This window comes from Vicugna pacos, chromosome 9, assembly GCF_048564905.1.
Source record: "Vicugna pacos chromosome 9, VicPac4, whole genome shotgun sequence".
In the NCBI taxonomy this organism is placed as follows: Eukaryota; Metazoa; Chordata; class Mammalia; order Artiodactyla; family Camelidae; genus Vicugna; species Vicugna pacos.
The window spans coordinates 32,544,701-32,565,315 of NC_132995.1; the positions used below are offsets into that span (position 1 = coordinate 32,544,701).

A 20,615-nucleotide genomic window follows, 5' to 3' on the forward strand; every position below is an offset into this window, starting at 1 on the left:
AATTATAGTGTTAGACATTTCAAGTAATATTACCAGTGCTTCCTGATAAATCTTTCTCCCACTAGTATTCTTTTCTTATGAGAGATAGGACAACTGAGGCTCAGAGGTGTGTAATATGCTGGTGAGACCCATACTGTTGGCTTCTGGACCACCGTTCTAGTGAAGTCTGGGTTAAAGGTGGTAGCTTGTCAGTGTGTCATGCCTGCAGGATAACTTCACACATCCTGTATCTACAGATTTGCTCCTGATTTAAAACTCAGTTTTTGTATTAAATTAGCCCCCAAATAAATAGATGCTAAAGTCATTTTCTTAGGAAATTACTCATTAAGGAGCCTCTTCCACATTTCTTAGACTCAAAGACATCAAAGACTCAGAGCAGAGTCTTTGGGAAAGAAGAGCTAATGTATAAAACCCTTGGCCAACCTAAGGTTTCTTTCTCAACTTCTTGTTAGTCTGGGCAGATAAGTAGAACAGCTCATGGTTCTACTTCATTTTTTAAAATTGTGTTAATAGGTTGTGGTCTGTATTGGGACTTGGAAGTAATTATAAGCTGCTAATGAGATAATCTTTTTTGATTGCTCTTCTCTTTAAAAATAGACTAGTCTATTTAGTAGACTCTTCTTCCTTGACCTCGAGTCCTCTTGAAAGGGAGTTATCGATACTTTTACCGTTCTCTGTTGTGACACCTGGGAGAGTGGATGGCTTTGCAGGGAAAGCTGACAAATGATGCAGATATTCTATCTTCAGATTATCCAGGGAATTGCTATTTTCTGGAACCTTGTAAGTTTTGTTGTTTGTTGCTATCTTAAACTTTTTTCCTGAAGTGTAACATATATACAGAAAAGTACACACATCATAAGTATACAGCTCAATGAATTACCAAAAGTGAGACACATCCAGATGAAGAAACAACATTACTGGCACCCCAGCAACCCCCTTTGTGTACCTTTTCATTCGCTACCTCTTACCACCACCACCAGGACGAATACTGTCCTGACTTCTAACATCATAGATTAATTTTACCTACTATTAAACTCTATGTAAAAGGATTCATACAGCATGTATTCTTATTTCTGGCTTCTTTTGCTTGACATTGTGTATGCTGTTACACATAGCTGAAGGCCATTCATTTTCATGGCCGAATAGTGTGACTATAATCTGTTTATCCATTGTGGTGTTGATGGACATTTGGGTAGTTTCCAGTTCTTAGCTTTTATAAATAGTGCTATTCAGGACATTCTTGTGCCTGTCGTTTGGTGAACGTATGTTTGCACCTCTGTTGGGTACAGCTGAGAGTGCAGTTGCTGGGGCAGAGGGTACACATGTGTTTAGCTTTAGCAGATGCTGCCAAAAGCTTTTCCAGAATGGTGTGTCACTGTCCCCTGCAACCAGGACTATTAGAATTCTGCTTCTTCCATATCTTTACCACACTTGGTATTTTTTCTTTTTCAATTCAACCATTCTGGTGGATGTATGGAAGAACCATGTATTTTAACAGGCTTTTTCCATGTAATTTTCTTCAAAATGATGGAAAGGAGATACTATCTCCACTTGGGCAGGCACTTTCTCTACCCTCTTTGTAGGAAAGCACAGAGTGTGAAGCCCGAAACAGTCTTTGGAATTCAGCAGGCCTGAGTTCCCAGGCTTCTTCCCAGGAACCTCATTATAAAAATCCTCAGTTGAAGAACCTTTGGAAGGAAGGTAGAGTGTGTATAAGGTGCCTGGCACAGTGCCGGCATGAAGTGAATGCTTAGCACATCCTAGCAACGTTTATAGCAGTGGTTTGGACTTGGTAAGCTACACATTATTGAGGGATTTTTTTCCCTTGTCATTTTAATATGGATCTGTCCCTTTTTAAAAGTGTTCCTTGATTTATAAGGTGTCACTAGGAATGAAAAAAAATCTAAGGGAATAAATAGAAGAAATAATTTAAAGTATGACTTGCCATCTAAGCTTCTCTTTTCTGAACACTTTATTGTCAGGAATAAGGTTATTGAAATCCTAAGAGGCATTAGTTAGGAATGAGGCTTCCAATCATTTTGAGCTGACCTTACATTTGAAGAAAAATGTCCAAATTTGGATAATTAAATATAAATAGAGGCTTGAGGCTTTTTTTTTTTTTTGAGCAAAAATGAACTAGGATATGAAACATTTTCTGAAACATTTTCCCCCAAGCCTTCCAATAACAGAAGAGCAACAACATATTAGTAATACCTGTTCCTGGCAAGTTTTAATAAGGGAAATGATGCTTCAGTAGCATAAATTCAGTTTGGAAATTAATTTTCTTAGGATACTGAAGAAAGGTAGGAATTGAAAGATTGTTACCAACTTACCAAGTTGTGATCTGAATAAAAATTGTGTGCTTTGAAGCAAGAAAGAGCCTCCTGGCTAAGAACCCCCATACCCTCATCCTTGCATCTGATCTGTGGGGAGGAACACCCCCAGTCTTCGTTAATTCCATGACAATGTGTGGGGTTTGAGCAGTGTTAGAAATTCTTGGTATATCTTAGCCAACTTTTTTTTTTTTTTGGTGAGTAAAAAGTATTTTGGAGGATTATTTTATTTTCTATAGCAGCTTCTGTCATTTAATTTAGTATGCCATACTTTTTTAGACCTTAAAGCAACTACTAAGAAAATAAATACAGGAATTATTACAGAAATTAAAGTATTACTCTAGAAAATATCCACTTAATAGAACTTAGTAAAGGAGGAAAAGAGGAACAAATTAGTAATGAGACATATAGAACAAAAAAGCATGATGGCAGACCTAAATCCAAGTATATCAATAACATATGTGAATTAATAAAACAATCCAATCAAAAGGCAGAGGTTGTCCAATTGGTTATAAAAAAGAAAAAAACACAAGATCTAACTATATGCCTTCCACAGAAGACACACTTTAGATTCAAAGATACACATAGGTTGAGCATGTGTTTTCATTCTTTGCCAACTTTTAAAACAGTATATAAAAATAAATTTTTATCTAACCTCAGTGTAGTGTAGTTGCTATATTGGTATTAGACATAGTCAGTGGATGGTGTTTTAATGTATTGTCTGGAGAATGATTGAGTCTAGCAAGCAACAGGCTCAACAAAGAAGCTAAGTTGTAGCTTAATCATTACAGATAATGTGGTGTGTGAACGGTGTGTGTTGAATGTAGTGTCTCATTTTGATAACTGACTTAATAATACTGTATTTCACAGTTCCCAGTTACACATCTTTTCTACATTTTAACATCTCTGAAATCAAGATATGTCTCATATTCAGTGGTGTGTCATAGTTTGTCAGCATTTTTCGTTCCTAGTGGTACATAAATAATATGATGTCTAACAATAGATGGTGTATTAGATTCGATGGAATACAGTAAAAATACAGACCGACAAGAGTTTGAATTTGAAAAACCTCAAACTAGATGATTCCAAGCTGTATTTTATGGCCCCCTAGTAGTTTCATAAGGGGGTGGTCTTGTTTCACATATTGGAGTTTGAGTAGAATTTCAAGTATAGAAAGTGTTTTACTGCTCTTTTAAAAAGAAGTTTAAAGACCCCAACTCAATAGGCCCTTCATTTTAACACCATGAAATATCAGACATAAATACCTTCTGATTGCGCAGTATTCTGATGGAACAGATATACAGGCACATTTGTGAAAAATCAGTCAGTCTCCTGCACCCCCAACCCAAACATACCCTCTGACATTCTACCCCCCCAATTCCCTCTCAGGTGTTTATGTGCACATTTATACATATATGTCCATCTGATCAATTCATTATCAATTTATTCCATAAATGGCACCATTTTATTTACTAGATGCTACAACTTAGCATTGTTTTGATTAGTTTTAACTTTTTTGGAGCTTTTTCTAGGTTAGTACATATAGGCATCTGTCATTTTTTAGTGGCTGTGATAGATTTCATTGTATAAATGGCCCGAGTATATACTTCTCATTTTATCCATGAAGAACGATGCTCCAGAGAACTTAGGTGTGTGTCATTACCCAAAGTCACACATTTGGACTGCATTGAGAACCTGGGTCTTCTGCCCCTAGTTGGTGTTTTTCTCTTAGTAGTACTGGTCTTCTATATATAGATTTTATAGCCACCTATTGTATATTAATCACTTTGGTTCTGTTTTGCTTAAATAAAGCCAAAATACCACTTGGAAATTTAAAACTCTCTTCTTTCTGTAGTATTGTCATATTTTCTTCGTACTTGTTTTGCTAGAAGTGAGTGTTAATTACATTCCTTTTTCCCTACCTAGAATATGCTCTCCCTGGGAAAAGAGAATTTATTCATCCCTGGATTGGCTATGTAAAAAAGTAGTTGCTTAATAAAAGCTTGTAGTTCCCTCCTGCCACTCTCCATCCACATCCTGCTTGTCCTGGAATGCTCTCTTGCAATGGCTGTTTCGGAAACACCACCTATACTGAGAAGATGTTTCTCATGTCTGTGCTCCCAGAGGCTGCTGTTTCTCCACATCATCTCCAGGCTCCTGGGTGAGCCCCTTGTCCTCTCTGGCCCTGCCCTCCCATCTTCTCTGTCTTTTCTGGTCTCTGATTCCCTGCTCCTGTCATCCCCATGTTGGTCCAATCAGGCCCCAGTACAGAGAAAATCAGAGGAGTGTGGAATGTTATTCCCACATGGCATACTGGCGTCTACTTTCCCAGCCCTCTAGCAGCCTCTGGGTTTAAAATTCCAGTGAACATTTGCTGGTTCCTCTGCTCAGGAATGTGTATGTACACATCCTGTTAATGGATAATTGACTTTATGTGTGGTGAAGTAGAGGCTTGGCCAAGGGCAAATGAAGGAGAGGTACTTTAGAAAACAAGAGCATTAGGCAAAATTAATTTAAATGGAAATTTGAAGGCTGAAAACCAACTACTTTTTAAATGGATAATTTAAAAAATTAGGTTTTAGTAGTACTGGAAAATGGTTCTCAGAGCTGTTTGTGTATATTTAGCTGAAACAGTTGTGTCCTTGCAAAAGGGTTAGTACTGTTCCCCTTTTCATCCCCCTGTTTATTCCCCCCTCCTCCCCCATCAGGTTCCTGGAATTAACAGACTTAGTGCTCTGTTCTTTCAAAAGATCAGCAGCTTTCAGAGAGTTCAGTTCTGTTACAGAAAGATGGCTGTTATAGAACCTCAAAAGTACCTCAACTCAGTGTTACTGGGAACACTCAGAATTAATTTAGAAGTAGAAGAAGAGCTGGGGGGTTCTTTTCATACAAGGAATGTGTATTCACTGTACAAAAATGAGGAGAGAATTTCCAGCCAGCAGGAAGTAAAATATTTTAGGTTGTGTTTCTGTAGTGTCCGTATCTATCCATTGTTCAATATTGGATATATTCTTGTGTTCATTATAGTTGTTTATTTTTAATTTAAAAAGTAGTAACAGCTAGTGTTGTTGGTCAGATATTGGACATGGAGTTCTTTCTACTTATTCGTCACAACAGTGCTGTGAAGTAGTTTTCTTCCCATTTAATCTTTTCACAAATCTGTGAAGTGGTTACCATTGCTGCCCCTGTGTTACAGCTAAAGAAACCCAGGTTCAGAAGAAGCAGTACACTCAATCAAGATCATGTAGCTACAGAGCAGTGGAGCCAGGATTTCTAACCACTGCTCTCTCTTGTTCTTTGATGACTGTCCTTAGGCAGTTGCCTTGGGCTGCCCTGGCAGGCAGTGTGGCACCAGACTATGGATGCAAAGCACGGCTCCACTGCTTTCTATTGGAGTGACCTCGGGCAAGTTGCTTTCTGTGAGCTTTGGCATCTTCATCTATAAAATTGATACAATAAAAATATGTGTCTCATAGGGTTGTGGAGTTAATACACAGAAATTAAGATAGTGCTTAGCATATAGTAGGTGCTTAGTAAGTGTTGCTGTTGTTACTGTAACCTGATGGTTTTCAGTCATTTCAGATAGGAATGCTTTCAGCTGTAAGTAACAGAAAACTTGAGTTTCAGTGGCTTGAATACACCTAAAAAGAAGTCTGCAGGTGTGGAGAGTGTGGGCCTTAATTTAGTTGCTCTGCAGTGCCGTCAGAGACGCCTCCTTGTCCCTGTATACCACCATTCTTAGCTCAGCCACCTACTTCATGCTCACAAAATGATTGCTGCAGCTCCAGACGTCCTGTTTGCATTCAGTGGATAAAGCTGCAAGGCCATGCTAGGATAAAGCTGAAAGTAGAAGCTGCAGGAAGCCACATTGCACTGCCAAGCTTGTGCTTTCATCTGATTGGTTAGGCCCAGGGTGCATGGCTTCTCTTAGGTGCAGTAGAGGCTGGGAAATGGTAATGTGTAGGACTCAGCTTTTTAACCTATTGTTAAATATTCAGAAAATTTGCAATCTAATTGATACTGCTTGGGATAGCTTGAATTCTGCCATGGTAGAAGTATTTATGTCACAGGAACCAGCAAACACTATAAATCAGATCCCTTTCCCCAAGCCAGTTGTTAAATAAACATTTACCAGCACACCATTGGATGTATTTAATTCCATTCGCCAGACCAAAAAGTGGCATTGAATAGAGGTGAGAGGTAGGGATTTGAAATGTTCTTGGGTCAGCTAGGCAGCAGTGTCTACCAAGCTTACCATCTGATAAGGAGAGTTAGATGCCAACATATGGAAAAGTTTATTGGTCTTTTTTTAGAAAGACTAAAGTTAATCTTATAGCTAAGCTTATTTCCTACTGTAGACAAATGTGGATCAAAATTTGGTATGTTGTACTAGATATATTAGTTATAGTCTTAAATTTCCAATGCATTGGTTTTTACTGTACTGTGACAGAGATCAAATTCAATATTTTTAACAGTTTAAACCTCTTCTAATACCAGTGATTGCAGAAAATTAGAGCTGAGGAGGCCCTCTTGAGATTGTCTAGGACAGCCCCTTCATCCCACTGGTGGGAACTGGAGGCTCCAAAGGAATATGCTTTGTCCCAGACCCCAAAACCAGGGAGTGGAGGGGTCCTCCTGGAACCCAGGTGTCCTGACAGTCCAATGATTATTATTCTCTAGAACCTGAAGGTTTACAACCCACCTTTCTGTCTCCTGCCCTCTCTCCTCTCTGTGCTGCCCCAGAGCATGCTCATACTGGTATTCTTTTTTCCAGCTTTGGTGGTGCTAGGAAGTTTTGTTGCTATCTTCTGTCTCCCAGGAAGCCTACTTTAAACTGTTTTGTTTTGGATTTTAAAGAATGGAGCATTGTGGATTTGTTTGTTTTTATGAGAGAAGCTTAAAGAATTTGGTAACTACTATAGTATAGTACAAACAAATACTTAGAAATTTAGTATGTTTAATATACCTAATATAACATACCTAATTTTTATCCATATTTGTTTACAGTAGGAAATAAACTTAGCTGAAGATTAACTTTGGTCTTTCTAAAAAAGTTTTCCATATGTTGGTGTCTAACTCTCCCCATCAGATGGTAAGCTAGCTCTTTGGGGATAGGCTCTGTGGGCTGGCTTGTCATCCCTGTGGGGATGGGTGTGTACACAGCTGTGCACATGGCAGACGGACACTCAGGGATTTACTGATAAATGAATGATTGTCCAACTTAGACTGGCTTCATATCTTCAGATGCAGAAAATTAATCAGCAGTTGTCTTAGTGTGGACTCTAGATAGGAAATGTGTCAGTCCCAGTATTGTGACTCTTAAAAACTCCATTTCCTCAGCTGTCTGATATGATTGATGGAAACAGGAGGCCCACACCTAAAATGACAGCCTCACTGGTATAAAGACATAAAGAGGGGAGATGAGGGGGAGTGGAGGGCTTGGGATTGAAACTGAATGTTATAAAGATGTGCCTTTCCAGAAATAGTCACTGAGATTCCTTCCAGCTTCTTCAGCCTCCTATTATTTTAGGGTTGAGTCCCATGCCTGCTCCCTTCTCATATGTTCATGGTAAGAGAGTTGCCGACCATTGAAATCCCTGAAAATCATCATTTTGAAGAAATCTAACTAGAAAACAGACTCCTCACAGCTTTGTTAAAAAAAATACATAGGCTTATGATTTTTCTTTTTTCTTTACATGACTGAATACTGTTCTGAACCAATTCTAAATGTCTATTTATCTACAGCCAAGTTACATCAGTGATGTGGGACCCCCTGGTCGAAGCTCTCTGGACAACATCGAGATGGCTTATGCCCGGCAGGTGAGCATGTTCTCAAGGAAGATTGAATCCAGGAAAATCCTACATGAGCCCTTTGGAGAGTAAAAGAGAACAAAGGCTTCATGAGAAAGTCAAACCCTGAAAGTTGGGTGTTCCTTCCTTCACAGGACTCGTTAATATTTTACCATCTCGGTTCCTGGAAATGTCTATCAAATTGGGTAATAGAATGACTCAGGTTTGATTTAGGGAAATTGAAATCTGCCCCATACACTGACCAAGGCATCACATTTTGCATTTGACAGCAACTCATGTACAGTAAGGCTTTGAGTAACTGCACTGTTAAGTAAATGAAGTTCTGTATTAACTGATTACCTGAACAGTGGATGGTCTTATCAGAAACCCTTCTTTATCCCTTGTTGAGAGAAATTTTCTAAGTGCTTTTCTACCTTGGTTAACAAGGAGGTGTACGCAGCATTGCCTAATATTGTTGTCCTGGAGAAGGTCACAACACTTTGGGGATCATGATTCTGGTTGTATATCATGACCATGCAATCATGTGAGTATGGATTGAGATGTTTTCTGGTAAAGCACAGGAACTCTCTTGACTGAAACTGAAACTGCCCTGAGGACAGTACACACCTGGAACTGACTTTGAATAAAGCAGTGCTGGCCACCTGCATATTTTTTTCTAATTTGCTGCTTTCCCGCACAAAGTATCAAGAAGGGAAAACAATCTTGTTTCTTGAATTGAGGGTGATGGGCTTCCATCTCCTTTAAGTCGTCCTGCACCAGCAGTGACCAAGGAAATTCTCCTCAGTCATGACCACCTGCCATGATTCTTTGAGGGGAGAGCACATTGATGCCACTGTGACCCTCAGCGCCATCCACCTCCTGTCTTCCCTCCAGCCTGGGGTGGGGTGGGCGCAGGTGAAAACATATGGCAGCTGTGGAGGTGAGCAGGGGTAGGGGGCAACTGTTGGGCCCTGTGCCCTTTAACAGAGGTGTCTGCCTTCAGCTGCCAGTTACTTAGCAGATGGAGTCCTGCCTTAACGGAATTACTTGGTGAGCTGATATTATCAGAAATCCTTCTTGCACCCCTTGTTGAGGAAAATTTTCTAAATGCCCTTTTAAGCCTCTCTCAGTGTACCATCGCCATTTCTGACTCTGGGCATCCAAAGCCAACCACGTCAGCTTCCCGCATGCGAGTTCCCCTCCTTCCAGCTCCCTCGTGTTTTACTGCTGGGCCTTTGTTTACTTTCTTCTTCAATTTTTAGATCCCTCTGTTTCTCCCACACTACATCAACATTTTGAAAAATTTTGCTTTCATTATATGGCCGACTTCTTCCGTTACCACAGGCACCTCCAGAGTTCAGGCCTAATGAAATGATAAGCTTCTGAGGAGAGAAGCTGTGTATCTTATGTGTCTGTGAAGACTAAAGTTTCATAAGACTTAAGTTTCTAGCACTCAGGACACCATAATGTCATGTATCTGTGTACATGGCTGTCCTCTCCAGTGAAGAGTGAATCTTTATATTCCATATTGAGCACAGTACCCAAGGGAAGGCCCCTCATAAATGCTTGTTGAGTGAATAAACATCACCTTATAGTTTAAAAACCATTTTATTTAATCTTTATAGAACTCTTGGAGGCTACATATACTCTCCCCCATTTAAAGGAGAGGGAAGTAAGGTTTGCTGGGGTCCTGATTTGTCTCACATCACTGCCTTGTTCAGATGCAGAGTAGAACTTACTGGTTTTACCATCATGATGTTGGTTCCTTTAAAATAAAATCCAAAGTAGTGATTTTTCCATATCTTAAACATCACTTAGTTCCTTTTTCTTTAGAAAATTTTACTAAGGAGCCAGGATTTTTTCCCAGAGAAATGGGTATGTTTCTGGATGTGAAGCTGCTGTTCTTCCAGCACATGTGGAGGGCTATGACCCTGATGCTCCTTACTCAGTCCACAAAGCCTAGGCCTGGAGCCAGTCAGCCCTTTTGCCAGATAAGTTACCAGACTTTGTCTCGGGTTCTTAGGAAGCAACAGCAGGAGACCTTCCTTTGTCCCGTCTTCCCCTTTGGTCCTTGCTCTCTGGGACTTAGGGTCTACTGGGCAGAACAGTGCAAAACTACCTGTGGTACTCCTCCCGCGGGACCACCCTGCTCTGCTCCCACTCCTCAGGTGTTAGGAAGGCTGGGGTAGCAGTTAACTTCGGTGTGTGTTGATGATGCTGCCTGACGTTCAGACAAACTGGGAGCTGGTCAGAGCTCAGCCACCCTGAGGAAGGAAAGGTTGGCCGAAGCTTCTACAGACCATTCGGCAGAAGCTGATTTCAGAACTACTTCAAGGGGTTCTAAAAAGAAGAGGTGAAAATAGAAATTGTGCCATTTACTTTGCTTTTCATTTCAGATTTATATCTATAATGAGAAGATTGTAAACGGACACCTGCAGCCTAACCTTGTGGACCTCTGTGCTTCCGTCGCAGAGCTGGATGATAAGGTAGCTCCCAGAGCTGACCCAGGTCGAAACTCGGGTCCAGTGTTCTGATGGGATTAGCAGCTTGCTGACTTGGCAGAAATGTGCTGAAGAGAAACTCTGTGCCATGGAATAAGATGTAAACTGTTCTTCAGAGTTTTATTTTAAATAATTTTGGGGTGGTTTTTTGATGATTTTATATATATATATATATATAGATAGATAGATATACACATATATAAATATATATATATATATTTTGTTTTTGTTTTTTAATATGTCTTCAAAAGGCTCAACCAGAATCAGTTAATGGTCACAGGAGTTCTCCTTGAGCTGTATTTGCTTTGAAGTTCTGTCAGGCTCCAACTTTTCCCTGCCAGTTTCCCTCCTTAGACAGACTAATCGGCTCTTTCACGAGATCTGAATTGTAAAGGTGGTGTGGTTTTCATTCCGGTGAGCCGCTTGAGCTTGACTCAGGTGGGGTCTTTACAAGCATTCCTCATATGCCACTGGTTCTAGTCCTCTGAACCCCCATCTTTATTCCTGTCCCACAGTTCTCATCATTGGCCAGTTTTTCCCCCTTAGAGGGAAAAAATAAAAAAAAAAAAGTGGATGGATAGATTGGTTGGTAGACAGGAGGAAGGGTTAAAGGAGGGCAGGATATAACAGAAGCAAGCACTCACACCTACATATTTTTATCTTCAAAAATGCGCCCAACTTTATTATTATTTTTAATTGTAAAGTATAAGGCTATACAAATCAACCTAAAGAAGAAAGTAAGAACTTACCTACCATCTCACCACCTAGAAAGAGTCGAATTTAGGTGAATTCTCTACAGTTTTTAATTTTTTGAGAGAGATACTGAAATTAGGATTTTCTTTTCTTTGGAAAAAGTGTAAACCTGCTTTTCTCCAAATGCTGCTGTCTTCCAAGGATTCTTAACTTTAGGATATTGCAAAAGGTTCAGGGAAGACATGTTTAAGGAGAGGTTTACAGCCAGAGGATTCTGGGAACAGGGGTCCAGCTGTGTGGTGGTAACACAGGAGAGAACGCTGGGCTTTTCCTAGGAGGCTAGCACAGGAGGCATCTTTTGAAGGGAGTGAGTAGGCAGGAAAATGGAAGACTGTGACGTTCACACAGTGGGGTAAGAGCAGTTGACCCTGGAGAGCCTATGAGAGGACAAAACCTGTATTATTTAGGTTAAACTCTTATTTTAAGCCTTAGAAGACTCAAATGACCTTGTAAGGACTGAAATACAGCTACTTGAGTTTAAACTCCTAGAGCTTTGGACAATTATAAATGTATTCACTCTCTTAAGGGATAACCCACTGAGATTCAATGTTCTTGTTACTTTTATGTAGTCTTAATTATGTAGGTGGTTATGTCAGACCTGAAATAGTGATTGATCTGAAAACCAACTCAGGACCTGGGCTGCTTGTGGAAATGTGGTAGCCTGGCAGCTAGCAGGGCAGAGGTGCATCTTCTGTACTGGGCTTAAGCCTGAGGGCCCAGATGGGAGGCCTCTTCCCCCTCCGCGGCCCACTTGCTTTTGGGTCAGAGTGCCCTGAAGAACCAGCCAGTGTCCCAACCCTGCAGCATTGTCACATGCAGTCTCTCGGTTACGCGCAGAACATCTCTGACATGTGGACCATGGTGAAACAAATGACAGACGTGTTGTTGGCGCCGGCGACTGACGCCCTGAAGAGTCGCAACAGCGTGGAAGTGCGCATGGAGTTTGTCAGGCAGGCCTTGGGATACCTGGAGCAGAGGTAAGGCGGTGGCAGCACGGTGGGGCTGGCTTGAAAGTCCCCTGAAGTCAGCCGTTTGTCGTGTTTCAAGTAATCCTCAAGCTAAGTGCTCTGGAGCTGGTATAATTTAAACAAGGTTGAGCAAGTCTGAGAGGTGTAACCCTATTTTCAGAAATACTTCTGTACCAGAACCATTCCTGCAACGATATAAAATCATGGTGAGTGGGAACACTGAGCGCTGTTAGGCTTTTTTTTTCTCTTTCTCTGCTCTCTGCCCCTCAGTACACTGACATGATTATTAGGCCGGCAGGCCTTAGGTCAGGATCCTGATCCCTAGCGTGGTTCAGCCGTTACTCCTTAGGCTCTTTGTTTTCTCTCAGCTTTCTAATTTTCACACCCAGCATTACCACCTTCAAACCTTAGGCCCCTTGATCCTTTATTTTCCTTCTGACTATACTTGGTTAATTCCTGTGAGTCCAGATCCTTCCCAGCTGCTCACGCCTCTGATTTGTGCCTGGGTTTCTTTGCCGCCTCCTCAGTAATTGGAGTTGGTCACTGAGGGGTTTGTGGCTGTGCCCTTGTGCCCTAACCGTTGTCTCCCTCGTTGGTAGGGCCTCTGCCCTTCATCCCTCCCTGTGGACATTTCTTCTAGCTCTGAATTGGCCAGCGGGGGTTGTCATGAGTGTGCAACAGGCTCTCTTTTATTTCAGAGACAGGGTGCTGGGCCTCTCTCTGCTGGCGTGAGAAGAGAAAGCTGAACTGAATGCATTTGCTCAGTTGCAGCTCTTTGCCACTGAGCCTGTGCAGCTGCCGGTGGCTATTTAGTGTGATCACCCTTTGTCAACAAAATATACTTCATTAGGAAGTCAAGGTAATTCAGACTTGGTGCAGCAGAGAACAAGTTTTTATACCTAATACTGGATTAATTATACAGTAGCTATATAAGATGAACACCATCAGACATATTAAACTCGCTAGCTCCATTCCCTTGTTACGAAAAATCTGGAAAATCCAAGTGGTTTTTTCTTCCTTCTGGCATAGGCACAAAGAGTTCATAAAGTATTTCATCAGACTTCCACTAAATTTTTGTCATGTAAGTTTTGGGTGTATTGATCTTCAGCCATAAAGAACCTAATGTATATAATAGCGTTTATTTGCTGCAAGTCAGCAAAATATGAGTTAAAATTTCTTACAATGTGTAAAAACCATTAGGTTTTTTAAATGGGTGGAAGTCATGACTGCTTTTTCTTTAATAAACCTCATCCTTTACATTGGTGCTTGACTTCACTGGTAGTTCCAGGCTGCACTTTTTGGTTTTATATCTGTAAGCCTTCCTGCTTCTTTTATTATTTTCGTTTAGTTTTTTAGAATTATCTTGTCCCCTTAATTCCTTTAGCAGCACTTGGAGCTATTTGGGGGTTTCCTGTGCACAACTGTTATAACCTTATTTTCTTTTTCCACTCTAGTGGCATCACTCTCTGATGGCATCCTTTTTAAGGATTTTTTTGTCACCTTTTGATAAAGGGAATATTTCAGATAATTGTATTCACTTGTAAAATATTTTTGCTGTTGCTAATCCACCAGCAGTATAACAAGTAATATTTCAAGGGGTGTAATGCACTAGGTAGCAAAGTAGACCCAGTCCCAAGTGATTTTTTGAGTATAAAGCTGAAAATGTTGAGAAAAGATAGGGTTGGTCTGTCTTTCCTGCTGCATTCCAAATTTGAAGCAGGATATGCATTTCTTAGCCCCCAAGGAATTTAGGTCCCAAGGAACTGAGGCCCTTGCCAGCATGTGAGTTGTCTTCATTCAGGTTGAAAGAGACCATAGTGGGCTTCTGTTTGTTGTCTCTTCTCTAATCTCTTTTCCAGTCTCTGCTTTTAAATACTTTCAGTGATGGGGAACTCAGTATATTTGCTAAATTGATTTTGTTTATATATCATTATAAAAATACTACATGCTTATTATAGACATTTTGGAAGATGACAAAAAGAAGACCTGAAAAAGGGAGTGGTCCCCTTTACTACATTCAGAGGCTCCTGGTACCTTGTTATATTTTCTTTTCCCTCCTCTTTTTTTTGACATATGCGTATTTTGTTTGATTTTATTTTTTTGCACAGTTATGATCCAAAGGTGTACAATATATGGTTTTATATAGTTTGCTTAAAAATTTTTTTTGTCAGATCATTTTTTGTAACTTTATCAAATTGCATTGAGTCTGCTTTCTGTAATTGACATTCAGGTGTATTTCTCTCTGTCTCTCACTTTCTCTCTCTGTTACTATACTTAATCTGGTGTTGAACATCTTTGTGCATATGGAGCACCTGACTTTTTGAGGCAGTGTGTTTTGTTTTGGACAAGAAATAGGAAGTTCTTTATTGCATTAACCCCATGTTTGAATATCTATAACTCAGACCTTTTTTTTTAATTCTTTTAATTGAGTTACATTTATTTTACAATGTTGTGTCAATTTCCAGTGTAGAGCACAGTTTTTCAGTTATACATGAACATACATAGATTCATTGTCACATTTTTTTCCCTGTGAGCTACCACAAGATCTTGCACACACTTCCCTGTGCTACACAATATAATCTTGTTTATCTATTTTACATACGCTTGTCAGTATCTACCAATTTCAAACTCCCATTCTGTCCCTTCCCACCCCCCCCAAACTCAGACCATTTAATCTTTGTATGGAAACAATTTTAAAACACTGTAGAGGATTTTAAGAAGCATACTAGCCAATAGATGAAGAGGGAATGATAGAAAACCCTCTTCACAACCACCACTGTGATAATAGGTTCAGCAAGGACCATCAGTGGAAACTATTGGGTGAAAGATTATTGGTGAACAGAATATTTACATGATCTTCAAGTACTACCCCATAGAGTACCTATTAATTACACAAGGGAAAGGAAATGCTTTTACAGTGGTTAAATCTGGTGGACAGATTTGGTGGGCATAATGGTATTACCTGCCTCATTGTGGGACTCAGTGACAGTAGCAGCGTCAGCTGTGTGCCATTCTTGGCAAAAAAGTTGAACCTGGATTAGCTCATGAGGAAGCTGTGGTACATTATACAGGTAGCTGGCCTGGATTCTTTTGAAAAGGTCAAGGTCATGAATAAAGGTGGTAGAATTACCTAGATTAGGGAAATGAGAGTGGCATGACAGCTAAGTTTCATGCATTCCCTTGATTGGATCCCGGATTTTTTAAAAAATCTATAAAGGACATTATTAAGAAATTTGAATGTGTGTTATATTTTGGATAGTAACAGTATTTTAATGTTAAATTTCTTGGTGTCATAATGGTATTGAGGTTAGGTAGAAGAATGTCCTAATTCTTAGGAGCGATATGGTGAAGTATTTACAGATGAAGTAGTCCCTAGTTTCTGTATCTCTGTAACATGCAAATTGTTCAGGAAAAAAGTATGTGTACATGCGTGTGTGTATCTGTATGTGTAGAGAGAGAACAAACATGCATACAGATACTGACAATTTGTGAGTCTAAGTGAAGAGTATATGAGCATTCAGTGGACTATTCTTTTAATGTTTTGTTGGTTTGTAAGTTTTCAAAATAGTAAGTTCAAAAAGATCCCACTAGAGCATTACACTGTGAGCAGAAACTATTATTATTCTGCACATTAGCCCTTAATGCATATGAAGTCCACAATTATGTTGCTCCAGGGATTCTTTTGAGTATCTGCAGTGATGAGAAATCTTCACAATAATCCACTGCCCACTGAATAAATAATCTAGTTTGCTTCATTAAGCATGTACTGTTTCCTCTTCTGTGTTAGATTGAGGTCCGGGCCCTGCCCTGTGGAGTTCATAGTCTAATATTGTGAATTATGGACATAGATACATGTGATGTGTGTTTTCAACCTCGCTCTTTTTTGCCTTTAAATTTTTTTCAGTTATAAGAATTATACCCTTGTGACTGTCTTTGGAAACTTGCATCAGGCCCAGTTGGGCGGGGTGCCTGGGACTTACCAGCTGGTACGAAGTTTCCTGAACATTAAACTTCCGGCTCCCTTGCCCGGACTTCAGGTATTGGTATCCTTCTGTGTGATCAGTTACACCCCCAGAGCAGTGTCTCTCAGATAGGCGTTTTCAGTTTAAATGAGGTTATGTGTGGAAACTGCTGTATAGAGAACAGAGGATACAAGAGAGAAGCTGGGAGATCTTGGGAGGTAGTGATGCAGGAGTCTAGGTGCTGGTGGTGTTTGCTCAGCTAGGGGTGGAGGAGGTTGCAGGGGGGGTGATGTCATTGGGTTCTGGACATGCTTTGAAAGTAGACCCAGGATCACTGTGGAGTAACTTAGCTGTGGGTGTGAGCGGAAGAGTTGGGGATGACTTCTTAGATTGTTGGCTTAAACAGCTGAAAGAACAGTTAGATATCATTCCTAGAAATGTGCCTTTCTTCTTAAGTCATAGTCCAGTTACAGTCAGATACTTGCTGTGTGCAAAGTGCTAAACCAGAGCTTTGTACCAAAGGCAGTGGGATACATAGGAGGCTGGCTTCATGCAGGACGGGAGGCTCACGCTCGCGCTTGAATAATAGGGGCTCAGCAGCCAGGGATCTTGGGGAAAGGGTATTCCAGGAGGAGGGAACAGCATGAACAAATGCATGGAGGCAAGAATGAGTATCAGGCATGTCGGGTGTGTGGTAGGGCTGTCGGCTTGGGGCCGGCTGGTGAAGGCATTAGTTCTAGTCTAAGCACTTGGGATGTGAACAGCTCAAAGGGGCTTGAGTGGGGAAGTGACACTATCAGATCTGAGTTTTAGAAAGAGTCCTGCTGAGGAAAGAGTGGAGGGGCCAAGAAAGGGAGTCTGAGGTCCACATCTCTGGAGGTGTTGGGGAGAAGCAGAGAGGAGTGACCACAGGGCTGCTCACAGGTGATGACAGAGCCAGTTTTAGGAGGGAGAAGCTCCACTGCTGGGAGACTGGGAACAGAACTACCTTTTTAGATTCCCGGTACCTAGCACGGTGTCTGAAACAAAGATACTCAGTAAGTGAATGAACAACTAACGGGTGAATGAAAGTGCCAACATCCATTTGGTTAATCACTGATGGTTAATACCTTATAAACTCAAGTGTGATGATAGTCTCTTACTGGTCATTGACCGTCTTTAGCCCTTCCTTTGTCGGGGTTGCAAGAGTACAAGTCTGTAAATTATCACAAGAACATGTCACCTGATTACTGCAGGGTACTGGGGTTCCATGAAGAACCCACTGGCTAGCTTTGAATCAGGTGGGGCACAGTACTGCAGAGAAAGGCTCTAGAGCCAGACTGCCACTTACCAGCTTACCTTGAGCAAATTACTTGACATCCCCATGCCTCAGTTTCCTGGTTTGTAAAACAGGAAGGAGGAGGCCATTCATGGTTCCTACCTAATGGAGTTGTTGTGAGATTAAGTAACTTAATACAAAAAGAGGGCTTAGCTAAGGGCCAGCACTGATCTGAAAGCTATCAGTTAGTTTTTGTTTGCCTGTTTATCTGAATACCTTTCCTTTTTTAGGATGGAGAGGTGGAAGGCCATCCTGTATGGGCATTAATTTATTACTGCATGCGCTGTGGAGACCTGCTTGCCGCTTCACAGGTGGTTAACCGAGCCCAGCACCAGCTGGGAGAGTTTAAAACCTGGTTCCAGGAGTACATGAACAGCAAGGACAGAAGGTATAGTGATGAGATGGTGCAACAGGAGAAGCCACGTGGAGTCAGCAGGGTGGCCTCTGCTGGCATTCCTCTCTTCCCTGTGCCTGGCTCCAAATAAGTTTCTATTTGGGGAAAAATGAAGTTTAGAAAGTGAATAGAGCTCGGGAGAATAGCGGTTGAAAACATTGAAAGAGCCCCATTCTAACACCAACGTCTAGATGTGCAAAGTCCAAGACCCATTAAGGATGCTTTAAAAAATGAAACTCCGCTGTATTGCACTTGTTCACACTTAGTTCCTTTCTGGTTAGCCCAAATGAAAATATATTGTCATGTACTTCATAGCTCAAAGGCCAGAATTAGAAGTTCATAATCTTGAGATTAATTAATTCACTAAAATTTTTAAATTAGTTCTCTTTCATTAAGGAACTGCTAAGCATTAGTTTTTCTCTGGATTTTGTTAATGTAATTGGACCTAAGTTCATGTTTGAACCCAGTTTAAATATATGTACATGTATGTTGAAGAAATAATGGTGGTTACCCCAGTTATACTTGTGGAAAATGAGGGTTACTTTTTTAGGCAGTGTCAGTAATGCCATGTCCAGAGATTGTCTGAGACCATAAGCTCCTGTCTTGCTCATACTAGAGAATGTAAAGTAGGAATAATGTCTTAGGTTTCCCCCAGAAGGAAATACTGGGGCATGGATTTCAGAGCAGGGAGTTTATTTGAGAGATGATCTCACATGGTTTAGGGAGTTGAGAGGCCAGAGCAGGGTCAAGACAGTTAAGGGACTGACTCACTCTTGTCCATTGCTGCTTGAGGGCTGTGGGGGAGTATGGCAGAGGATTAATTCCCCAGTTTCTCACATGCACCTGAAGGCTGCTACTGGAGGAAGCCAGCAAACAGAGACAGAGGTGCTGGTAGCTGCACGTGTGGTACCAGGGGATATGGGTGGGGACAGTGTCTGTTAGCCTTGGTGAAGGAACGCTTCATATCTCTGTTATGTGTTGGGGATCTGGGTGCTTTTAGATGCCTCTGAGGATCTTTAGCATGTGTGTCTGTCTGTTCCCTTGTGTCTTTAGGTTGTCCCCAGCAACGGAGAACAAGCTCCGACTGCATTATCGCAGGGCCCTCAGGAACAACACAGACCCCTACAAACGGGCTGTGTACTGTATCATTGGCAGATGCGATGTCACCGACAACCAAAGTGAGGTGGCCGACAAAACCGAGGACTACCTGTGGCTAAAGGCAGGCGCTGCTTCCCTTGCCCAGTAGGCGTTCGCCCCTTCCCTTTGCTTGCATTCTGTACATAAATTTTATTACTTAATGTATGATGCCAGTAAGGTGCTGGACTAATGGATTTCCTGGCTTGTTTTTTGTTGTGTAATATCCCCAACCAGTAGCACCGCCATGGGCGTAGCCTTGAGTACAGCTGCTGAGTGGCTGTGAATCTGTGTGCGCCTTAGGAAGGAGTTTGTACCAATGCCCGTGTTTCTTTTGGGGGTTTAGTTGAACCAGGTGTGTTTCGATGATGACGGCACCAGCTCCCCACAAGACAGACTGACGCTGTCTCAGTTCCAGAAACAGCTGTTGGAAGACTACGGTAAGATACCCCATACATAACTACCTCCTCTCTCTTGTCCACCTAAGGTCAGTGCTTGGTTTTTTTTCTGAGAATATCCTTCATCTTTGAACTCTGTGTCTCCTTCGAAACCTTGGTGATCTTCAAAACACAACACAATAACGATTTCAAATATGAATAGAGGCCATGTGGCCATAAGCAGTGTACGTGACTTACATGATCATTTACAGTACACTGTTTACTCTAGTTCTTTGAACTGCTCTGGTAGACATTTGCTCAGGCAGAGACATAAGAGGACTTAGCTATTCCTTCCTTGTAAATCTCACAGTGACTGTATCTGAGCACAGACAAGGAAGAAATAGCTTGTCTTTTTCCCTTCTCTCATTGTTTAAAAATTCTGGGAAGAAAAGTTTCCATCTAGCGGTCAGCAGTTGTTGAATACAGGTATTTGGGAATCTGAGTGAACTAAAGCTTTGAAATCTTCATTCCTCTCCTCATTGAGTGACTCTTATCAAGATAAAGAAGATAAACACCCTCTTTCGTATTCTATGTTAAAGTCCTGAACTCTGTCTCTCTCTCACCTAATGCAAGCAGTTTGGGTTTTACAACAGGGCCTCTACTTGCCAGTTGTGTTGTGAGGTGTAGAGAAGGTCGTGGGCTCAGGGCGCAATTGGGGTGGGAGTCTGCTGTGTCCGGAGCCCCGCCACCCATTCAGGCTGTGGCTCATGCTTTCCTCCCGCCCCACAAGCCCTTTAAGCGCACGAGGTTTCCGCCTGGGATCGGGGCTGCCAGTAGGCTGGCTCCTCCTGAGTCAGCTTTATCTCTTCCCTCCCCAGGCGAGTCCCACTTCACGGTGAACCAGCAGCCCTTCCTCTACTTCCAAGTACTGTTCCTGACGGCGCAGTTCGAAGCTGCCATTGCCTTTCTCTTCCGCATGGAGCGGCTGCGCTGCCATGCCGTCCACGTGGCGCTGGTGCTCTTTGAGCTGAAGCTGCTTTTAAAATCCTCAGGACAGAGCGCTCAGCTCCGTGAGTATTTTTTGG

At 41.5% G+C, this 20,615-nt stretch overlaps 1 protein-coding gene across 1 annotated transcript in view; it reads left to right on the forward strand.

Moving 5' to 3' along the window:
• The window catches only part of NUP93 (nucleoporin 93), a 99,806-nt gene that overhangs the window by 68,809 nt on the left and 10,382 nt on the right, over positions 1-20,615 (forward strand). Inside the window, exons 6-13 of the mRNA XM_006214528.3 lie at positions 8,079-8,153; positions 10,520-10,609; positions 12,215-12,354; positions 16,250-16,382; positions 17,856-18,013; positions 19,073-19,238; positions 19,500-19,593; positions 20,409-20,600. Coding sequence (XP_006214590.1) covers positions 8,079-8,153; positions 10,520-10,609; positions 12,215-12,354; positions 16,250-16,382; positions 17,856-18,013; positions 19,073-19,238; positions 19,500-19,593; positions 20,409-20,600 — 1,048 coding nt within the window. The remainder of the gene's footprint in view (positions 1-8,078; positions 8,154-10,519; positions 10,610-12,214; positions 12,355-16,249; positions 16,383-17,855; positions 18,014-19,072; positions 19,239-19,499; positions 19,594-20,408; positions 20,601-20,615) is intronic.